We start from the raw sequence: 18,809 nt of genomic DNA on the forward strand, positions 1-18,809 counted from the left end.
TGGAATAAAACTAAAATTAAAATTCTAATTTAATGCATATATTAGAATATAAGAAATATTGAAAATTAGAAAGCAGAGTATTTAACTCAAGGAGTTAGAAAAAGAACAACTGAAAATCCAAAGAAAGAAGAAGAGGTCTGTTGCCTGAGCCTCGGCCCAACAAAATGGCGGCGTCGGCGGCATCGCTTTGTTTCCGCGGCTCCTGCGGAGGTGGCAGCGGTGGCGGCCTTTGAGCTGTGGGGAGGATCCAGCGCCAGCTGTAGTGACGACTAAGAGTCCAGTGCATTTCTATCGTAACTGGGCACCGGGGAGCGCAGAGTGGCGCCCTACGGTCGCTGAAGTCGACAAGGCATTGAAGCGAAAACATGACTGCTGAGCCCATGAGATAACCCTCCTTCCATCACTTCACAGTAATTCATGAGCTGCAACCCTTCTGATGCCCACTTCCACAAGCAAACTTCAGGTCTTTTTCAAGAGAATGTTGAGACTCCCAAATTGGACTAGTTTAAAGAGCATCTGAAGGATTTGACCAGATAATGAAAGCCAATATTAAATCTGCTGGAGTTTCATGTACAAGACTGGAAAGAGACAACATCGAGAATTAATGATGTGATTAAGTATAACTTAAGAAATATGGACACTTCAAACTGTACCTTGCAAATAAGAATAATTTCATCTTCATCTAGAGAAAAAGGATGAGCTATGGAATGGAGATTCAGTTTCCATTTTGTTCACGAAATCTAGAAGGCGGTAAAATGATTAGGTAATATAAAAAGCTTCAGTGATTCTATTTATGATGTACACTGGAAGGAACCACCAGGTATTACTGCAAATCCTCTGTGTATTGTTTCAGCAGTCCTGGTTTAATGCTGATATACTCTCCATCAGGTTTTACACTGTTTTCACTGTTCTCTTGGGAACTTTTTTTTTTTTTTTTTCACACACACACACTGTATTTTATTTTTGCAAGAGATAAATAGGCTGGCGCCAAGCATTGTGCATGGATGGCCACAACAGGGGCAACAATGATTGCAGTTGCCGGACGTGAAACGCACTCATACTATGTCATAGTGTTGACATTCGGTCCAGTGATCCTCCACTGTAACAGCTCCTTTACTTTGCAGTGAAAATTGATTTGTATATTCTTTGAAAAAAAAAAAAAAAAAGAAGAAGAGAAAATAATAGAGTAAAATAATGACATTGAAAATAAAGAAACAGTAGAAAGGGAATTCCCTGGTGGTCCAGTGGTTAGTACTCCACTCTTCCACTGCAGGTGTCCCAGGTTCAGTCCGATCCCTTGTTGACTAAGATCCCTGATCCTGCAAGCTGTACAGTGCAGCCAAAAAAACCCACCAAAAGACAAACAAACAAACAAAAAACACAATAGAATCAACAAAACCAAAATCTGGTTTAGTGAAAAAGAGTTGAAAAACCTTTGATAATATTGATAGTTTTTGATACGTGATATAAGAAAGAGAGAGCATAAACAATATTTGGAATTTTAAAAATGAAGCATTCACATAGGAAAAACTAAGATTTAAAAAATTACTAGAAAGTATCATAAACAACTTCATGACAGTACATTTGAAAACTTGGATGAAATGGACAATTTTCCAATAAAATATAAATTACCAAAATTGATTCAAGAAAAAACTAGGAACTTGACTAGAACAATAGTTATTTTAAAAAATTGAATAAGTAATCAAAACCTGCCTCATTGTCCCACCCCCACCTAATTCCAAACTCAAATGTTTTAAAAGGTAAGGTTTACTACACTTGTAGGGAAAAAGTAATCTCTAGCTGATACAAAGGTTCCAGAGAATGTAAAGAGAGTTGGAAAACTACTTAACTTACTTTATGAGGGATAACTTTTATAGCAAAACTAGTTAAGGACAGCACTAGAAAGGAAAATTATAGGCCAGTCATTTAATAACACAGATGCAAACATCTTAAATAAAATATTAACAAATTGAATCTAAGATTGTGTGTTAAAACATTTATTGGACTAGGTTGGGTTTATCCCATTAAGGCAGGATGGTTTTAACATTAGAAAAAAATGTTAGTATAATTCACTACATTAAAAGATTAAATAAACAAAGCCACATGATCATTTCAATAGATGTAGAAAAGTCTTTTGAAAGAAAATGCAGCACTCGTTCATGATGAATGCTTTTAGGGAAATAGGAACAGAAGAAACCTTCCTTAAGGCTATTGAAAACCTGAAGCAAACTTACCTAGTATTGAATCTTAGCTATGACTTGGGCAAATTACATAACCTTTCCATGCTACAGTTTCTTCACCCAAAAAATGGGACTAATAGTAATATCTAAAACCATACTACATAAAAGAAAATGAGAGCCCCAAGTCAATATCTGATAGTGTGCCTCTAATACTATTCAAGGAAGGTGGTGTCCTGACTAATTGATATGAGTATTGCCATCCTCTTGTTAGGTATTTTCCAGTGTGTGGGTATAGGTGTACAGTCTTTCAAGTTTGATGATGTGCTCTAAGATAATCCATTTCTTCATTCTGATATCATGCTTGCCATGAAATCTTGTTTAGCGGAGGTTGAAGGTGCATCCTGCTTGCTTCTTGCTGCTTATAGTAAAATGGAGAGGAGAGAAATTGAGAGAACTGGTAAATTAAAAGGAACCAGGACTTGATGATTTGGGAAATTCTAAGCTTATTTGGCATTCCATGAAGATGATTTTATAATGGAAAGTATGCATGAACTGGCCAACCTAATTGTACCAATTTGACAATTATTATTTTAATCATTATAAAATAATGAATTACATTACAGTTTACCAGTAAATTTCTTGTTTGGTTGGTATTGACTCAGTTCCCCCGAGCTTGTTCATGTGGGAGAACAGATCAATTCAGGGTTTTTTGCATTTTTTTTTTGTGAGAACATTTACGTTCTACTCTCAGCAAATTTCAGTTATACAATATAGTTATTACCTATAGTCATCATGTTATACATTAGGTCCTCAGACATTTTTCATCTTATAACTGGAAGTTTGTACCCTTTTACCAACCCCTCCCTGTTTCCCCCACCCCTCAAGCCCCTGGTAACCACTTTTCTACTCTGTTTCCATGGCTTTAACTTTTAATTTTTATTTTAGATTCCACATATAAGTGATACCATGCAGTATTTGGCTTTTTCTCTCTGGCTTATTTCACTTAGTATAATGCCCTTGAGGTTCATCCACGTTGTCACAAATGACAGAATTTTCTTTTTTTTTTTAAAGGATGAATAATTGTGTGCGTATATGTGAACACTATTAATTTTTGGAACATAAGAAGCCATTGGCCTAAAATTAAGGGACTTTTGGGTGAAGAACTGCAGGTAGATATCTCTAAAGTAAGAAGATGTATGCCATTTGTTTGTGGATGATACTCAGATGGATAGGAAGGAAAATGATTTTCCAGGTGATTGATGGATCACATTTATGTTCAGGATTTCCTTTCCTTTTAAATACTGAAGAATTGGACACTTTTGATCCAAAGGGAGGAGAATGAAACAGTTCTTACAGTCTCAGCTCTCTGTACTACTGACTTCTGGTGAATTGGGAAGTGCCTTGTTTTCTGTTTGAGCCAAGGACAGGTGTGTGCAGTTTGCAGTTTATTGATGGTGGACCCTCCTCTGGTTCTGGCAAGTCTTTTGTCTCTAAACCTGGCCATACTCAAACAGGCATGATCGGAACTAATTACTGTTTTAAACTCTGTCTTTCCACACAATCAGCAAACATTTGTTAAGGATGGAGGACTAGCCAGGTCTTGTGCTGGGAACTGGGGAAAAATGAATGAATTCAACAAACTTGGACAAGTTCACAGTTTAGCAGAAAACAGATGTGTAAATAGATAATTAATATACAGTGGGACAAGGTACAGTGATAGCTCAGAGGAGAGATTAGTCAAGTTTACGTGGAAGTGTTGGACATGGTCAAGGAAGGCTTCACAGAGGAGGCGATATATTGAATCTTTTTTTTTTTGGCTGCACCGCGCAGCATGCGGGATCTTAGTTGCCTGACTAGGGATCGAACCTGCGCCCCCTGCAGTGGAAGCGCGGAACCTTAACCACTGGACTGCCACGGAAGTCCAATATATTGAATCTTGAAGAATGACCAAGAGTTTACCAGACAAAGGAGGTTGAAGGATTGGTCATGGCAGGCAGTATAGTAACTGTAGTATCAGATTTTAGTGTTACAATATTGTTGTTATTCTGGTATACTTACCCACTATTTTAGGTAATGAAATACTGGCCTTTTTATAGGTATAATAGTTTTATTTGGTATTTAAAAAATATGAAATCAGAGTCATTTATGGGTTGAGAACAATTTCAATGATTTAATTGCTCAGTGTATATAAAAAGACAAACTGAAGATTACAAACTTAAACGGTCCATATTGTGGTATTACAAAATTTCTACTGTAAGAATAATTTTTAAGTTCACAAACTTCCCAAACAAGTAGAATGTGAATCTCATAGTTTTGAAATTGATCAGGAAACTGAAATGGAACCTCTCTCTGTATATGTGGAAACTAAAAAAGACAAATATGAACCAGCAATGTTTTCTTTGGCGATAAAGATTACAGCTTACTCTCAATAAAAAGATTGCAGTTCTATCAAAAAAGCAAAAAGCTGTTCGGAGATATCGCTCTCTTTTAAAATTAGAGTTGAGGTAATTTGAAGGAAAATATTTGGTATTGGTTTATAACTACTTCCAACTAATGTTGAGTGAGAAAAACTTCAGTAGCTGAAAAAATTTGTACAGAAATATCCTGTTGATACCATTGACACACTTAAAAAATCAAATAATGTGTTTTTTTGCAATTTTCATGATTATAGTTTCTTCATTTTTATAGTATTTGTGTTTTTTAAAAATTAATTAATTAATTAATTAATTAATTTTTGGCTGCATTGGGTGTTCGTTGCCACGTGGGCTTTCTCTAGTTGTGGTGAGTGGGGGCTACTCTTCGTTGTGGTGCGTGGGCTTCACATTGCGGTGGCTTCTCTTGTTGCAGAGCATGGGCTCTAGGCACACAGGCTTCAGTAGTTGTGGCACGCAGACTCAGTAGTTGTGGCGCACAGGCTTAGTTGCTTCGCGGGATGTGGGATCTTCCCGGACCAGGGCTTGAACCCGTTTCCCCTGCATTGGCAGGTGGATTCTTAACCACGGTACCACCAGGGAAGTCCCTAGTATTTGTTTTTTAATCTTTAATTTTGATTTGTTTTATCTAACAATTTATATTGCTAATAGAATGACAATATATACTTAATATTCCTATTTGATAGTTATGCTTTTATCTGATATTTTATGCTTATGCATTTTCATATTTAAAGTGTATTAGTGGGCTTCCCTGGTGGTGCCACGGTTAAGTGTATTAGTTACACTAATTAAAAAAATGAATTCTGAACTCTGAGTTTTACAAAATACCAGTATTAATGCTAAGTAAATATAAAATTTATACTTCTATTTTTTATTTTGCTACTGTAATTACTGTATCAGTCAGAAAAAAGCAGCATATGCAAAGTTATAGAGGCATGAAACAACATGATTTGGGGAATTCAAAGAGTCTGGTACTGCTGGTGGTAGGCAGATTGTGAAAAATATTCTAGGTAGGGGAGTATTTTGCTCCATGGCCTATTACTTGTTTGTGTCTATCATCATCGGAGTTTTTGGATTTTGACCTTATTAATGACCTTCATCAATTTATAGCAACCTTGAGAACAGTACTTATCCTCTCCATACTTTTGTTTCCTCATCTATAAATGAGAAAAATACTCGTGCCTACGTCATAGGATTGTAGTGAGGATTAAATGAGTTGATACTTGTGAAGCACACAGAACAATGCCTGCATAGAGGAAAAAGATTACTTTTCTTCTTGTCTGATCTTTTGCCTTACTGTGAACTACCTGCTCAATTGACTCTCTCTATTTAGTAACCAGTAGTCTTCCACAAAGAAATTATTTTTCTCTTAGAACCAATCCCAATTTTTCAGAATTCCATTTACGGTCCCTTTCTTCCTGCTGGGATTTCTAAATGTAACCTTCTGTATCTCCCTTCTGGGATCAAATACTCATTGCCAATATTATGGGAGAACTTTAGGAAAATCCCCTTCTTGTCTGGATGCTTTTGAAATCATCTTATTTAAATGTTCTTCTTTTCCTGGGAAGGCTGTGGGGTTCATATAGTACAAAGATCTGTGTGTTTTCTTCTAGAAAACACACCATCTCTCACAAGGGGAAAAAGAAAACATACAATGGTTTTTTTAAACCCATGGTTTAAACCCATAGGTTTTAAATTCCTTGGTCAAAGCCTGTCTCTGTTTAGAAATCATGTTTTCTTGTTTTTAAACTATGTATATTAAAAAATAGGAAAAAAATTTAGTTGTTACTGCTGGCCTGGCCTGTAACTTCAGCCTTGAGAAAAGCAATATCAGGACCCAGAATATCTCATTTGGAATGGCCTCCTGCTCCTGCTACTGCAGTGTCTTTTCCGTAGATAGTGTCCCCCTCTCCCAGCAAACCAGGGGCCCTGGGCTGTTTGGCTGAAGAAATGCATCTTTGGAAGGCGGGAACAATGAGGGTTGATATCTGGGTATTTCTTGGCCTCCCATTTTGTAGGGGCTAAAGGCATGATCACATTCTTGGGCCAGTCTTAATCTCTTGGTGTTCTGAAATGTCTCACTGTTGTAACATTAAAAAAAAGAGTTGGGCCAAAGAGCGGAGGTAATTCCACATTTGGCTGATCGTGGAGTAGCTAACTTCATGTTCCTTTTGATTCCTTATTAATTCTTTATTATCCCTTCTGGTTATGATAGCCTCAAGACTAAGATAGTTTACAACTTGGTCTGAGACCCAGGACTGTGGGAATGTGGTAAATAGGGAGCCAAGGGAGAGGTTTCTGGAAGGAAGTGGAGGAGTCCTTGTTCTCTCTTTCCCTACTCTAGCCAGTGGCAAACATTTGAGTGCTATTTCCTTTTCCTTATAAGCCTTTTATTTGGCAACAGATCTGGGTTTGATTTTGCTTTGGCTGCTTACTACCAGTGTGGCCTTGGGCAAGGTATAGTCTTTCTGATCTGCACTTTCCTCTGTATCCTTTAATGGGGCTGATAATACCTACTTCATAGTGTTAGTGGAAGGATTAAATGAAGTAGTAGCCCATAAAGTACCTAGTACTTAATACATTTAATACATGCTAGTTCATTCTTTTGCTCAACTCTTCTTGTAGTACTACATGCCTCTTTGGCCAGTTAAGTGAATCACAAATGTATCCTCGTGGGTAAGTTAAAACAATCAGTCTTGACTTGATTTTTTTAAACCAGTCTGAAAAAATTTTAAAGATGCCGCCCATGTTTTTCACCTTTACAATTATACCTCATGGTAGTTGCCTCAGTAAATCTAAGAAATAACTTTCTAATTTGATAGGTCATAATTTCCATTTTAATTCAGATGATTAATTTCCAAACCAAAGGCATACCAGTTGTAGTAATTTGTATGATTGTGTTAACAATAATAGAGTAATCAGAGTTGATGCAGATTCCTTAGACTAAAGTCATAGGTCTAATTGTGTTCCAGTAGATGACTGTTAGGGAGATTGCCATCTTCCTTAGAAGATGTTGAAGAGCTCAGGCTTCAGACTGCCTGTGTTGGTCTCCTGTGTTCATCATTTACTGGCTGTGTTCCTTGGGCAAGTTTAGCTTCTCTGGACTTCTGTTTCCTTATCTGTAAAATAGGGATTATAATAGTTCTGACCTCATAGGGTTTTTTATGAACTAAATGAATTTACTGTATGTGAAGCACTTAGAATAGTACCTAGCCTGTAGTAATTGTTCAATACCTGATTGCCATTGTGATCTTCTGGTCCATAAAATAGCCTAAAGCAGCGCAGTCTTCTTGACCTGACCATCCTCATTCTATTTGTTAGGTTACACGCTCCTACACTGTGCTGCAGCCTGGGGTCGTTTGGAAACTTTGAAAGCACTGGTGGAACTGGATGTTGATATAGAATCTCTGAACTTCCAGGAAGAGCGAGCTCGAGATGTTGCTGCTCGGTATTCCCAGACTGAGTGTGTTGAGTTCCTGGACTGGGCAGGTAAGGAAGCTCACGAGGTAGTAGCACACTGACTCAAGTTACAGGGTTATAGGCTATGCATTTAACAAAGCAAAGAGGTGATTAACATTTTCACCTTGTATCAAGATGTTTTATTTGTAGACCTAACCATAGTCACTGGTGGTGATAATACGTGAAATCTGCCTTTTTTTGTTGTTGCTATTTTGCTATTGGCATAAAACATTGTACTTAATAGAAACTATATTGGTTGGAAGCTGGTTGATTTATCACCTTCTAACAATTTCACCAATAATTTTCTGTAAGAATATATGTATAAAATATGTTCAAGGCCATTTTCTGAGAGACCTAGGCAGAGTGGACCATTCCTTAAATGTTTAAAAGAAATGACATACTTGAGGAATATATTTGATTCCCCAGGTAGAAACAATTGTAATAATTTAAAATGGTTTGCTAGGCAAAATTAATTTATGGTGGTAGAAGTCAGAATAGTAGGTATCATTATGGCATGAAGGGGACTTCAGGGGCATAATATTTTTTTCTTAATTTGGTTGCTGTTTACAAGGTGTGCTCATTTGTGAAAATTCATTGAGCTGTACACTTATAAATTTTGCACTTTTCTATATGTATGTGATGCTTTAATCAAAGGTCAAAAAACTATGTACTGTTTTGAGTTTCACTAATATTTTTCTTGCATCATTTCCATAATCCTGTAGAATAGAGCTTAGAGATTTCACGAAGATATACCTGTGTAATTATGCATGCATACAAACATTGGTTAAAAAACTAGTACTAAGGAAGTTCATGGCATTCATTTTACATAGTTATCTGCATTTGTGTTTTTTTAGCAAGCATTTATTAAATGCCCACTATGCGCATAGCACCGTTGTGGTACAATTAATTATTCTTGGCCTCTGGACATTTGTTAGGTGAGGGATGATAACCTATAGACACACTCCAGAGTTAAATAACAGTATCAGAAAGACTATAATTAAGGGTTAAAAGAGGCAGAGCAGGTGGTACATGCTGTGGGGAGGTCAGAGAACATGAAGTCAGAGCATGGTGGAGTTGAGGTGGGCCTTGAAGAAAGGGTGGGATTTGCATACACAGTGTAAGGGGAAAGGGTGTGAGCAAAATCTTATGAATGAAAGTGTCATGTTGGGGAAAAAGTGATGAGATTGCCTTACTAGAATAGCAAGTCATAATTTACACAGCTAGGCTACAGCACAGGCAGAAGTAAGTACATGGGCTTTTGAATCAGATTGCTTGAGTTTAAATACTCGTGTCTCTACTTGAAACCTATGTGACCTTGGACAAGATACTTAAATTCTTTATACTTAAGTCTTAATTTCCAGATAAGGGAGCCAATAATAGTTCTTACCTCTTGGGGGCGTTGTTGTGAGAATGAGATGAGATGATATAAAGCACTTAGCACAACGCCTGGTGTGTGATCACACTCGAAGAATGATGCTACTATTATTACAGTCAGATTATACTCCCAAATGTCAGGCTAAGGTGATTTCATTTCTGTAGCCTTTGGAAGCCACTGAAAGATTTTACGTAGACGAGGGAGAGGATTAGAGTGATATTTAGGAAGATTCATATGGAAGCCATAACGAGCTTGCTTATTAGTAAAATGAGAAGGGTACTGGGAGAATTAATAGAAGTAAGGAAATTGAGGGAAGGTAACATATTTGGGAAGAAAAAGATGAGTTATACTTTTTAGATTATTTTATACGTAATTGTCCACTTGTACTGGATATTTTCTAGGGGCGTTATTTCTGTCAATACCTTCGATTTTGTGATTTTGTATATATATATATAAGCAAAAAGAAAATAGCAAAGAATTTAATTGATCCCTTCATGAATAGTTATTGTAGGTGAAATTCACATTATATAATTTAAAATCCATTTTTGAAGAATGACCCATGGTACTTAAAAAACACAATCCAGGAACAAATTTTGCTGTAACTTTTCTGAAAGTCTGGGGCTTACGGTGTTGAGTTTCATTGGTTTTGTTACCAAATGCAAGTCCATGTGCCTGACATTCAGTGAGGCCAAACAATACCAAAACGTTGGAGTTTGGAGCAGAGAAAGGTTTATTGCAGGGCCATGCAAGGAGATGGGTGGCTTATACCTTAAAAACCCCGAACTCCCTGAAAGCTTTCAGCAAAACCCTTTTATAGGAAAGGTGAGGGAGGGTCATGGTTAGTTGTTGCAAACGTCTTGGTGTCAGATTCTTTGTTCTTGAGGTCAGGTCATGGTCAGGTCACGATGTTCCTGTAAACCTCCACCAAAATAAATGTTATTCTTTGTTCTGACAAGAAAGGGCAAGGTCCCAAGGCTCTACTTTCGTCCTCTGAGGTCCAGGCCTGGCCAAGAGGAGGGGTCCCTGCACGGGCCGGTTACGCTGCCGGGGAGTGTTTGTCCAGCACCCAGCCTGGGTCCTCCTGCCAGTGCCCAGCCCCGGCTGAGGAGGCAGATCTCAGCTGGTGGCACCCTCAGGGCCAGACCCTGCCCAGCCATCATCACTGAGGAAGCCAGGCTCCCAGGACCCAGCTGGCCCTCTGACTCCTCAGGGCACCCAAACAGTGGCCGGGACCCATGGAGACAGCCACCGCCCTTTGGTCGAGGAGGTGGGGTTGGGGGAAGAGGTTCGCTGCTGCTTCCAGGCCTGGGCCTGGCCAGTGGGCGGCCGTGGAGAGGGCTCTAGAGCTCTGCGGGACACAGCCCTCAGCCTGTCCCTGGGCCCCCCAGCTCACCCGCCAGGCCCAAAGCCAGAGGGCCTGGAGGGCCCGGGGGAGAAGGACGCGATCCGCCTCTCACTGCACTCTCTGCCATGAGGACCACTGTGAGGCTGACTGTTGGCAGAGCGGGACCTCTAAGCGCCAAGCCAACGGTCATGCTAAAGGCTGCGTGCCCACCCCACTTTCCATCTCCCTAATGTCCGTCTGTTTAGTTTGGGTCCTTACAGTCTTAGGGGAATTAGACCTACCATTTCCTAGTGATGAAGATAAGACTATAATACTATAAACTAGTCTTCTGTTTCCAGATCAATGATGGGATTGCAAGGATTGGCGCTTCATGGTAATGTAGCTGTGAAATGTCAAAACACAAACTACTCAACATAAAATGTAACGTTTGTTTAATTCAGACTGAACAAGAGTATAAACCACTTCCATTTCTTGCTCTAATGATGAGAGGTTTACGGGGCTGAGGACTCCCTACCCCAGAGACTCCTCTATACTACTGAAAATTTGACTATTAGAGATAAATTTCATTGGGTCTTCAAGGTTTGTAGACTTTTGAAGTGTTCAAGGGTCCTCCATTAATAGAGATACATATCAGTGTTCTCTAGAGGGAATTAGTTGACAGTTCAGAACTCTGAAGGTACGGAGCAGACATTCATGGAAATGTGGGAGTAGGGTTGTGGTTAGGGAAGAGTGGAAGTAAGGAGGGGAGTGGAAAGTGGAACCATAAACAAACTTTTAATAATCCACAATAACCCAAGGCAGGCACTGTTCTCTTCTGTTATTTATAAAGACTGTAGCATTATCTATTACTGTACAAAGGATTGTTTTTTTAAAAGTTTTTTTCCCCTTATATTGATGGGAGCTATATTATAGATCTGGCATATTTTTCTGGAATTCTTCAACATGTTGTTAAGAAAATCTGTCCTAGTCTCAGACCAGTCTCTCAGTTTTTGTTTGGAAAATATGGAAACCATACTTTAAAAAATTGAGGTGACTGATCAACAAAAGTGTGGAATATTTTAAAAAACTGAGGCATCTTATCAACAAAAGTTTGAAATTAAAAAAGTGTTCTATTTATCTCTTGTAAAAATAAAATACAGTGTGTGTGTGTGAAAAAAAAAAGTGTTGATACTTAATTCCTCATTTATTTTACTGAAAATGGAAACATTTATACTTTAAAAAATTAATCTGTTCCTTAGTATTTCCATACCATTTTAATAATATGAGATGGGAAATTAAACGTCTCAGTGTGGCCATAAAATTTGCTCAGGAAACCAAGAAAAATCACAAATATTATTTAAGTCAGAGATTTACTGAAACAGTAAATGAAGATTCTGTTCTACAGATTGCTTAATGATTAGTAATCTAACGCATTAAAAAGAACAAAACACTTAAACATGAAGCAGTGATTGTATACAGTCTTTCCCCAGTACTTTTAGTGAGTATGGAGCCGTTTTAGCTGAGTAGAAATAACTGTTCAATCCAGACTTTGTTGGAAAGTTTCAGTAAAGAATGTGGCAAAAAATTTACAAAGCATCCCAAAGAACCATTTTTGTCCTTACATGAGTTCTTGCAATAGATTTCTTGTGTAGTCTCCATAATGGACTGACCTATATTTGCATATGGATATGTCTTGTATCCTCTGGCTCCTTTTCCTTCACTCTCTTCCCCTTTAGTTTTTGGCGCTTGACTTTCTTAGCTGGAGGATGATGGGACACCTGATTCAGGTACTTGGTGATCATTGATGTTGTGGCCACCAGTCTGCAGAGTATTTGGTCAGCGTCATAGATGGACTGGCTTTCTAGATCCTTACCAGCTGTATCTAAGGAGGCTTGTTTCTTCAGCTAAAAGGAGAAAAAAAATATTAGAGATTTTTTTATTACTGTAGTTCAAATTAAATTTGTTTTCTGGATATATACACTTAAACTCCAAATACCACATGTTACTTATTTATACAAAGAAAAAGTTACTGTAGATGAAAGGTATAAATACAGAAGAAATGCTCTTTTGTATATGCCCTTGTGTAAGGTTATAGCAATCATTATCACCATCGGCAAACATTTAATAAGTACTTTCTGTGATTAGAGCATTCTGCTGGGAGAAATTATTTGAGTATTAGTAAAATATTTTCCTTTACTAAACAGCCTTAAGGTATAATGTGATAAAATCATAGTCATTTTGTAAATATCTAATTGTTGTGAAGGTCAATGAGCTTTTAAGATTGCCTCAAAATATGGTGTCACTGGCAAAGTGGGAAATTAGTTTAAGAGTGCTATTTTCCAGAAAGTTATACTAAAATTAGAAATTAGTTTACAGTCCATTAAAAAAATACGTGCCGACTTTTGTATACTTAGCTTTCTTAGATAGATCGGGAGGGGATCTAACAAGATGTCGTTCCATATCCTTAATTTTATGGATCAGGCAGCTGAGAAAGATACAATGACTTACCTAAGGGCCCAGACAGATACCTTCACTTCCTATGCATTCTATTCATTGTAGCTCACTACTTTCTTGGTGTGTTTTGTAACTTGAAATAATCTATCTAAAATTAATAGGTTATTTTAAGGACCTTCTAATTGAGTACACCTTTGCTGAACACCCGACATATGCAAGAAACTGCTACATGCTGGGGATGAATGGTGGAAATTGGGGAGGTTATGAAGAAGAATAAGACATGGTTCTTTCTCTCAAAGAAGATGATAATCTTATCTTTTAAACTCTTTGATATTCTATAACTATTACTATTTGCATCACTAATTCACCTTTTTTTGGTGTTTCTTCCATTTCACCCACAGGTAATGAGCAGATAAAACAGACAGGATTAAAAAGAGAGCTTGTACTAAAATATAAGTAAGATGTAAACAACTCTGAAATATATCCATACTAGCAAAATTGCAGCATAGTTTGTCCAGAGGGTAAGGTAGACAGTGAGATGGAGATGGCTTAACTTTCAAATAATGCCTTTCTTCTGGAAAAATCTCCCATCCAACCTTTGTCCAGGTAGTACCATCACAAATGCAGCCGCTCTCCCTGAAGAAGCAGATAAACAACAGAGGAAAAATCAGGGATAGTCCTTGAGAAGGCATCTTTCTCTCTCAAATGGAAAAAGCGTTTATAGTCAAAAATTGGTTAGAGACAGAGCAGAAATGCCCTGAGTACTAGTTAATATGGTGCTCCAGTCAAAGCACTGAAGATACTTTTCCTAGTCAGCAAAATATACACTGATGATCACTGTAACATCATCAGTCATAGTGATTCTGGGATAAATTCAGTGATGTCATAAAGAACCACACTGGACTGAAAAGGTGTTGCCTAGCCAATCACCTTGGATTTCTTAGGAACACTTTTTCTTGTCTTTTTCCAGAATAGTTTGAGCCTCTTCAGTTCTCTGAAAAACAAATACTTTACTAATATTTTGCTAGCTAATAAATTTAAATTGTAATTATATTAATAGAATTTCATGGAAACAACTTACCTATATCCTTTCCAACCCTTTTTTTTTTTACATCTTTATTGGACTATAATTGCTTTACAATGGTGTGTTAGTTTCTGCTGTATAACAAAGTAAATCAGCTATATGTATACATATATCCTCCCAAATCCCCTCCCTCTGCCTCTCCCTCCCACCCTCCCTATCCCACCCCTCTAGGAGGTCACAGAGCACGGAGCTGATCTCCCTGTGCTATGCGGCTGCTTCCCACTAGCTAGCTATTTTATATTTGGTAGTGTATATATGTCCATGCCACTCTCTCACTTCGTCCCAGCTTACCTTTCCCCTCCCAGTGTCCTAAAGTTCATTCTCTACGTCTGTGTCTTTATTCCTGTCCTGCCCCTAGGTTCTTCAGCACCATTTTTTTTTTTAAGATTCCATATATATGTGTTAGCATACAGTATTTGTTTTTCTCTTTCTGACTTACTTCACTCTGTATGATGGACTCTAGGTCCATCCACCTCACTACAAATAACTGAATTTCATTTCTTTTTGTGGCTGAGCAAAATTCCATTGTATATATGTGCCACATCTTCTTTATCCACTCATCTTTCGATGTACACTTAGGTTGCTTCCATGTCCTGGCTATTGTAAATAGCACTGCAATGAACATTGTGGTGCATGACTCGTTTTGAATTGTGATTTTCTCAGGGTATATGCCCAGTAGTGGGATTGCTTGGTTGTATGGTAGTTCTATTTTTAGTTTTTTAAGGAACCTCCATACTGTACTCCAAAGTGGCTGTATCAATTTACATTCCCACCAACAGTGCAAGAGGGTTCCCTTTTCTCCACACCCTCTCCAGTATTTATTGTTTGTAGATTTTTTGATGATGGCCATTCTGACTGGTGTGAGGTGATACCTCATTGTAGTTTTGATTTGCATTTCTCTAATGATTACTGATGTTGAGCATCTTTTCATGTGTTTGTTAGCAATCTGTATATCTTCTTTGGAGAAATGTCTATTTAGGTCTTCTGCCCATTTTTGGATTGGGTTGTTTGTTTTTTTGATATTGAGCTGCATGAGTGCTTGTATATTTTGGAGATTAATTCTTTGTCAGTTGCTTCGTTTGCAAATATTTTCTTCCATTCTGAGGGTTGTCTTTTCGGCTTGTTTACAGTTTCCTTTGCTGTGCAAAAGCTTTGAAGTTTCGTTAGGTCCATTTGTTTATTTTTGTTTTTATTTCCGTTTCTCTAGGAGGTGTGTCAAAAAAGATCTGCTGTGATTTTTGTCATCGAGTGTTCTGCCTATATTTTCCTCTAAGAGTTTTATAGTCTCTGGCCTTACATTTAGATCTTTAATCCATTTTGAGTTTATTTTTGTGTATGGTGTTAGGGAGTGCTCTAATTTCATTCCTTTACATGTAGCTGTCCAGTTTTCCCAGCACCACTTATTGAAGAGGCTGTCTTTTCTCCATTGTATATTCTTGCCTCCTTTATCAAGATAAGGTGACCACATGTGCGTAGGTTTATCTCTGGGCTTTCTATCCTGTTCCATTGATCTATATTTCTGTTTTTGTGCCAGTACTATACTGTCTTAATTACTGTAGCTTTGTAATATAGTCTGAAGTCAGGGAGCCTGATTCCTCCAGCTCCATTTTTCTTTTTCTTTTAAATTAATTTATTTAATTTATTTATTTTTGGCTGTGTTGTGTCTTTGTTGCTGCGCGCGGGCTTTCTCTAGTTGTGGCGAGCGGGGGCTACTCTTCATTGCGGTGCACGGGCTTCTCATTGTGGTGGCTCCTCTTGTGGAGCACGGGCTCTAAGCGGGCGGGCTTCAGTAGTTGTGGCACGTGGGCTTCAGTAGTTGTCTCACGTGGACTCAGTAGTTGTGGCTTGCAGACTCTAGAGCACAGGCTCAGTAGTTGTGGCACACGGGCTTAGTTGCTCCGCGGCATGTGGGATCTTCCCGGACCAGGGCTCGAACCCGTGTCCCCTGCGTTGGTAGGTGGATTCTTAACCACTGCACCACCAGGGAAGCCCTGCTCCATTTTTCTTTATCAAGATTGCTTGGGCTATTTGGGATCTTTTGTGTTTCCTTTCAAATTGTGAAATTTTTTGTACTAGTTCTGTGAAAAATGCCATTGGTAGTTTGATAGGGATTGCATTGAATCTGTAGATTGCTTTGGGTAGTATAGTCATTTTCACAATGTTGATTCTTCCAATCCAAGAACATGGTATATTTCTCCATCTGTTTGTATCATCTTTAATTTCTTTCATCAGTGTCTTATAGTTTTCTGCATACAGGTCTTTTGTCTCCTTGTGTAGGTTTATTCCTAGGTATTTTATTCTTTTTGTTGCAATGGTAAATGGAAGTGTTGCCTTAATTTCTCTTTCAGATTTTTCATTGTTAGTGTATAGGAATGCAAGAGATTTCTGTGCATTAATTTTGTATCCTGTTACTTTACCAGATTCATTGATTAGCTCTAGTAGTTTTCTGGTAACATCTTTAGGATTCTCTATGTATAGTATCATGTTATCTGCAAACAGTGACAGTTTTATTTCTTCTTTTCCGATTTGGATTCCTTTTATTTCTTTTTCTTCTCTGATTGCTATGGCTAAAAATTCCAAAACTGTGTTGAATAATAGTGGTGAGAGTGGGCAACCTTGTCTTGTTCCTGGTCTTAGTGGAAATGGTTTCAGTTTTTCACCATTAAGAATGATGTTGGCTGTAGGTTTGTTGTATATGGCCTTTATTATGTTTAGGTAAGTTCCGTCTATGCCTACTGGAGGGTTTTTATCATAAATGAGTGTTGAATTTTGTCGAAAGCTTTTTCTGCATCTATTGAGATTATCATATGGTTTTTCTCCTTCAATTTGTTAATATGGTGTATCACATTGATTGATTTGCATATGTTGAAGAATCCTTGCATTCCTGGGATAAACCCCACTTGATCATGATGTATGATCCTTTTAATGTACTGTTGGATTCTGTTTGCTAGTATTTTGTTGAGGATTTTTGCATCTATGTTCATCAGTGATATTGGTCTGTAGTTTTCTTTCTTTGTGACATCTTTGTCTGGTTTTGGTATCAGGGTGATGGTCGCCTCGTAGAATGAGTTGGGGAGTGTTCCTCCCTCTGCAATATTTTGGAAGAGTTTTAGAAGGATAGGTGTTAGCTCTTCTCTAAATGTTTGATAGAATTCACCTGTGAAGCAATCTGGTCCTGGGCTTTTGTTTGTTGGAAGATATTTAATCACAGTTTCAATTTCATTACTTGTGATCGGTCTGTTTTTATTTTCTATTTCTTCCTGGTTTAGTTTCGGAAGGTTGTGCTTTTCTAAGAATTTGTCCACTTCTTCCAGATATGCATTTTATTGGCATATAGCTGCTTCTAGTAATCTCTCATGATCCTTTGTATTTCTGCAGTGTAAGTTGTTACTTCTTTTTTTTAAATTTATTTATTTTATTTTATTTATTTTATTTTTGGCTGCATTGGGTCTTCGTTGCTGCACGCGGGCTTTTCTCTGGTTGTGGCGAGCGGGGGGCTACTCTTCGTTGTGGTGCGTAGGCTTCTCATTGTGGTGGCTTCTCTTGTTGGGAGCACGGGCTCTAGGCACGCAGGCTCAGTAGTTGTGGCTCACGGGCTCTAGAGCTCAGGCTCTGTAGTTGCTCCACGGCATGTGGAATATTCCCGGACCAGGGCTTGAACCCGTGTCTCCTGCATTGGCAGGGGGATTTTTAACCACTGCGCCACCAGGGAAGCCCCTGTTACTTCTTTTTCATTTCTAATTCTGTTGATCTGAGTCTTCTCCCCTTTTTTCTTGATGAGTCTGGCTACCAGTTTATCAATTTAGTTTATCTTCTCAAAGAACCAGCTTTTAGTTTTATTGATGTTTGCTATTGTGTCCTTCATTTATTTTTTTATTTATTTCTGATCTGATTTTTATCATTGTTTTCCTTCTGCTAACTTTGGGTTTTTTTGGTCCTTCTTTCTCTAATTGCTTTAGGTGTAAGGTTAGGTTGTTTATTTGAGATTTTTCTTGTTTCTTGAGATAGGATTGTATTGCTATTAACTCCCCTCTTAGAACTGCCTTTGCTGTATCCCATAGGTTTTGGGTGGTCGTGTTTTCATTGTCATTTGTTTCTAGGTATTTTTTGATTTCCTCTGATTTCTTCAGTGATCTCTTGGTTATTTAGTAGTGTGTATTGGGGTGTCTGTGAACTTATTATGCTTTTAGGCAGCCTCTCAGCTAATGGGTGGGGTTGTTTTCCTGTCTTGCTAGTTGTTTGGCATGGGGTGTCCACCAGTGGAGCTTGCTGGTCGCTGAGTGGAGCTGGGTCTTAGCGTTGAGACGGAGATCTCTGGGAGAGCTCTCGCCGATTGATATTACGTGAGGCCGGGAGGTCTCTGGTGGCCCCATATCCTGAACTCGGCTCTCCCACCTCAGAGGCTCAGGCCTGACACCCGGCTGGAGCACCAAGACCCTGTCAGCCACACAGCTCAGAAGAAAAGGTAGGGGAAAAAAGAAAGAAAAATAAAAGTTATTAA

At 38.3% G+C, this 18,809-nt stretch overlaps 2 protein-coding genes across 6 annotated transcripts in view; one reads left to right on the forward strand and one right to left on the reverse strand.

Moving 5' to 3' along the window:
- LOC309624795 (ankyrin repeat domain-containing protein 45-like) overlaps positions 1–18,809 on the forward strand; it is a 159,397-nt gene that overhangs the window by 8,872 nt on the left and 131,716 nt on the right. For all 5 annotated transcript variants that reach the window (XM_082383400.1, XM_082383401.1, XM_082383397.1 and 2 more), the window contains one exon: positions 7,934–8,101. In XM_082383400.1, the coding sequence (XP_082239526.1) occupies positions 7,934–8,101 (168 nt within the window). The remainder of the gene's footprint in view (positions 1–7,933; positions 8,102–18,809) is intronic.
- On the reverse strand, positions 8,135–17,028 carry TEX50 (testis expressed 50; the record flags this gene model as incomplete). Its single annotated transcript, XM_082344197.1, is given in 4 exon segments — positions 8,135–8,154; positions 12,441–12,494; positions 12,497–12,674; positions 13,593–17,028. Coding segments are annotated over 4 exon segments (576 nt in total). The 5' UTR covers positions 13,917–17,028.

The sequence above is a fragment of the Balaenoptera borealis genome (genome assembly GCF_965194805.1).
Source record: "Balaenoptera borealis genome assembly, chromosome: 1".
NCBI lineage: Eukaryota > Metazoa > Chordata > Mammalia > Artiodactyla > Balaenopteridae > Balaenoptera > Balaenoptera borealis.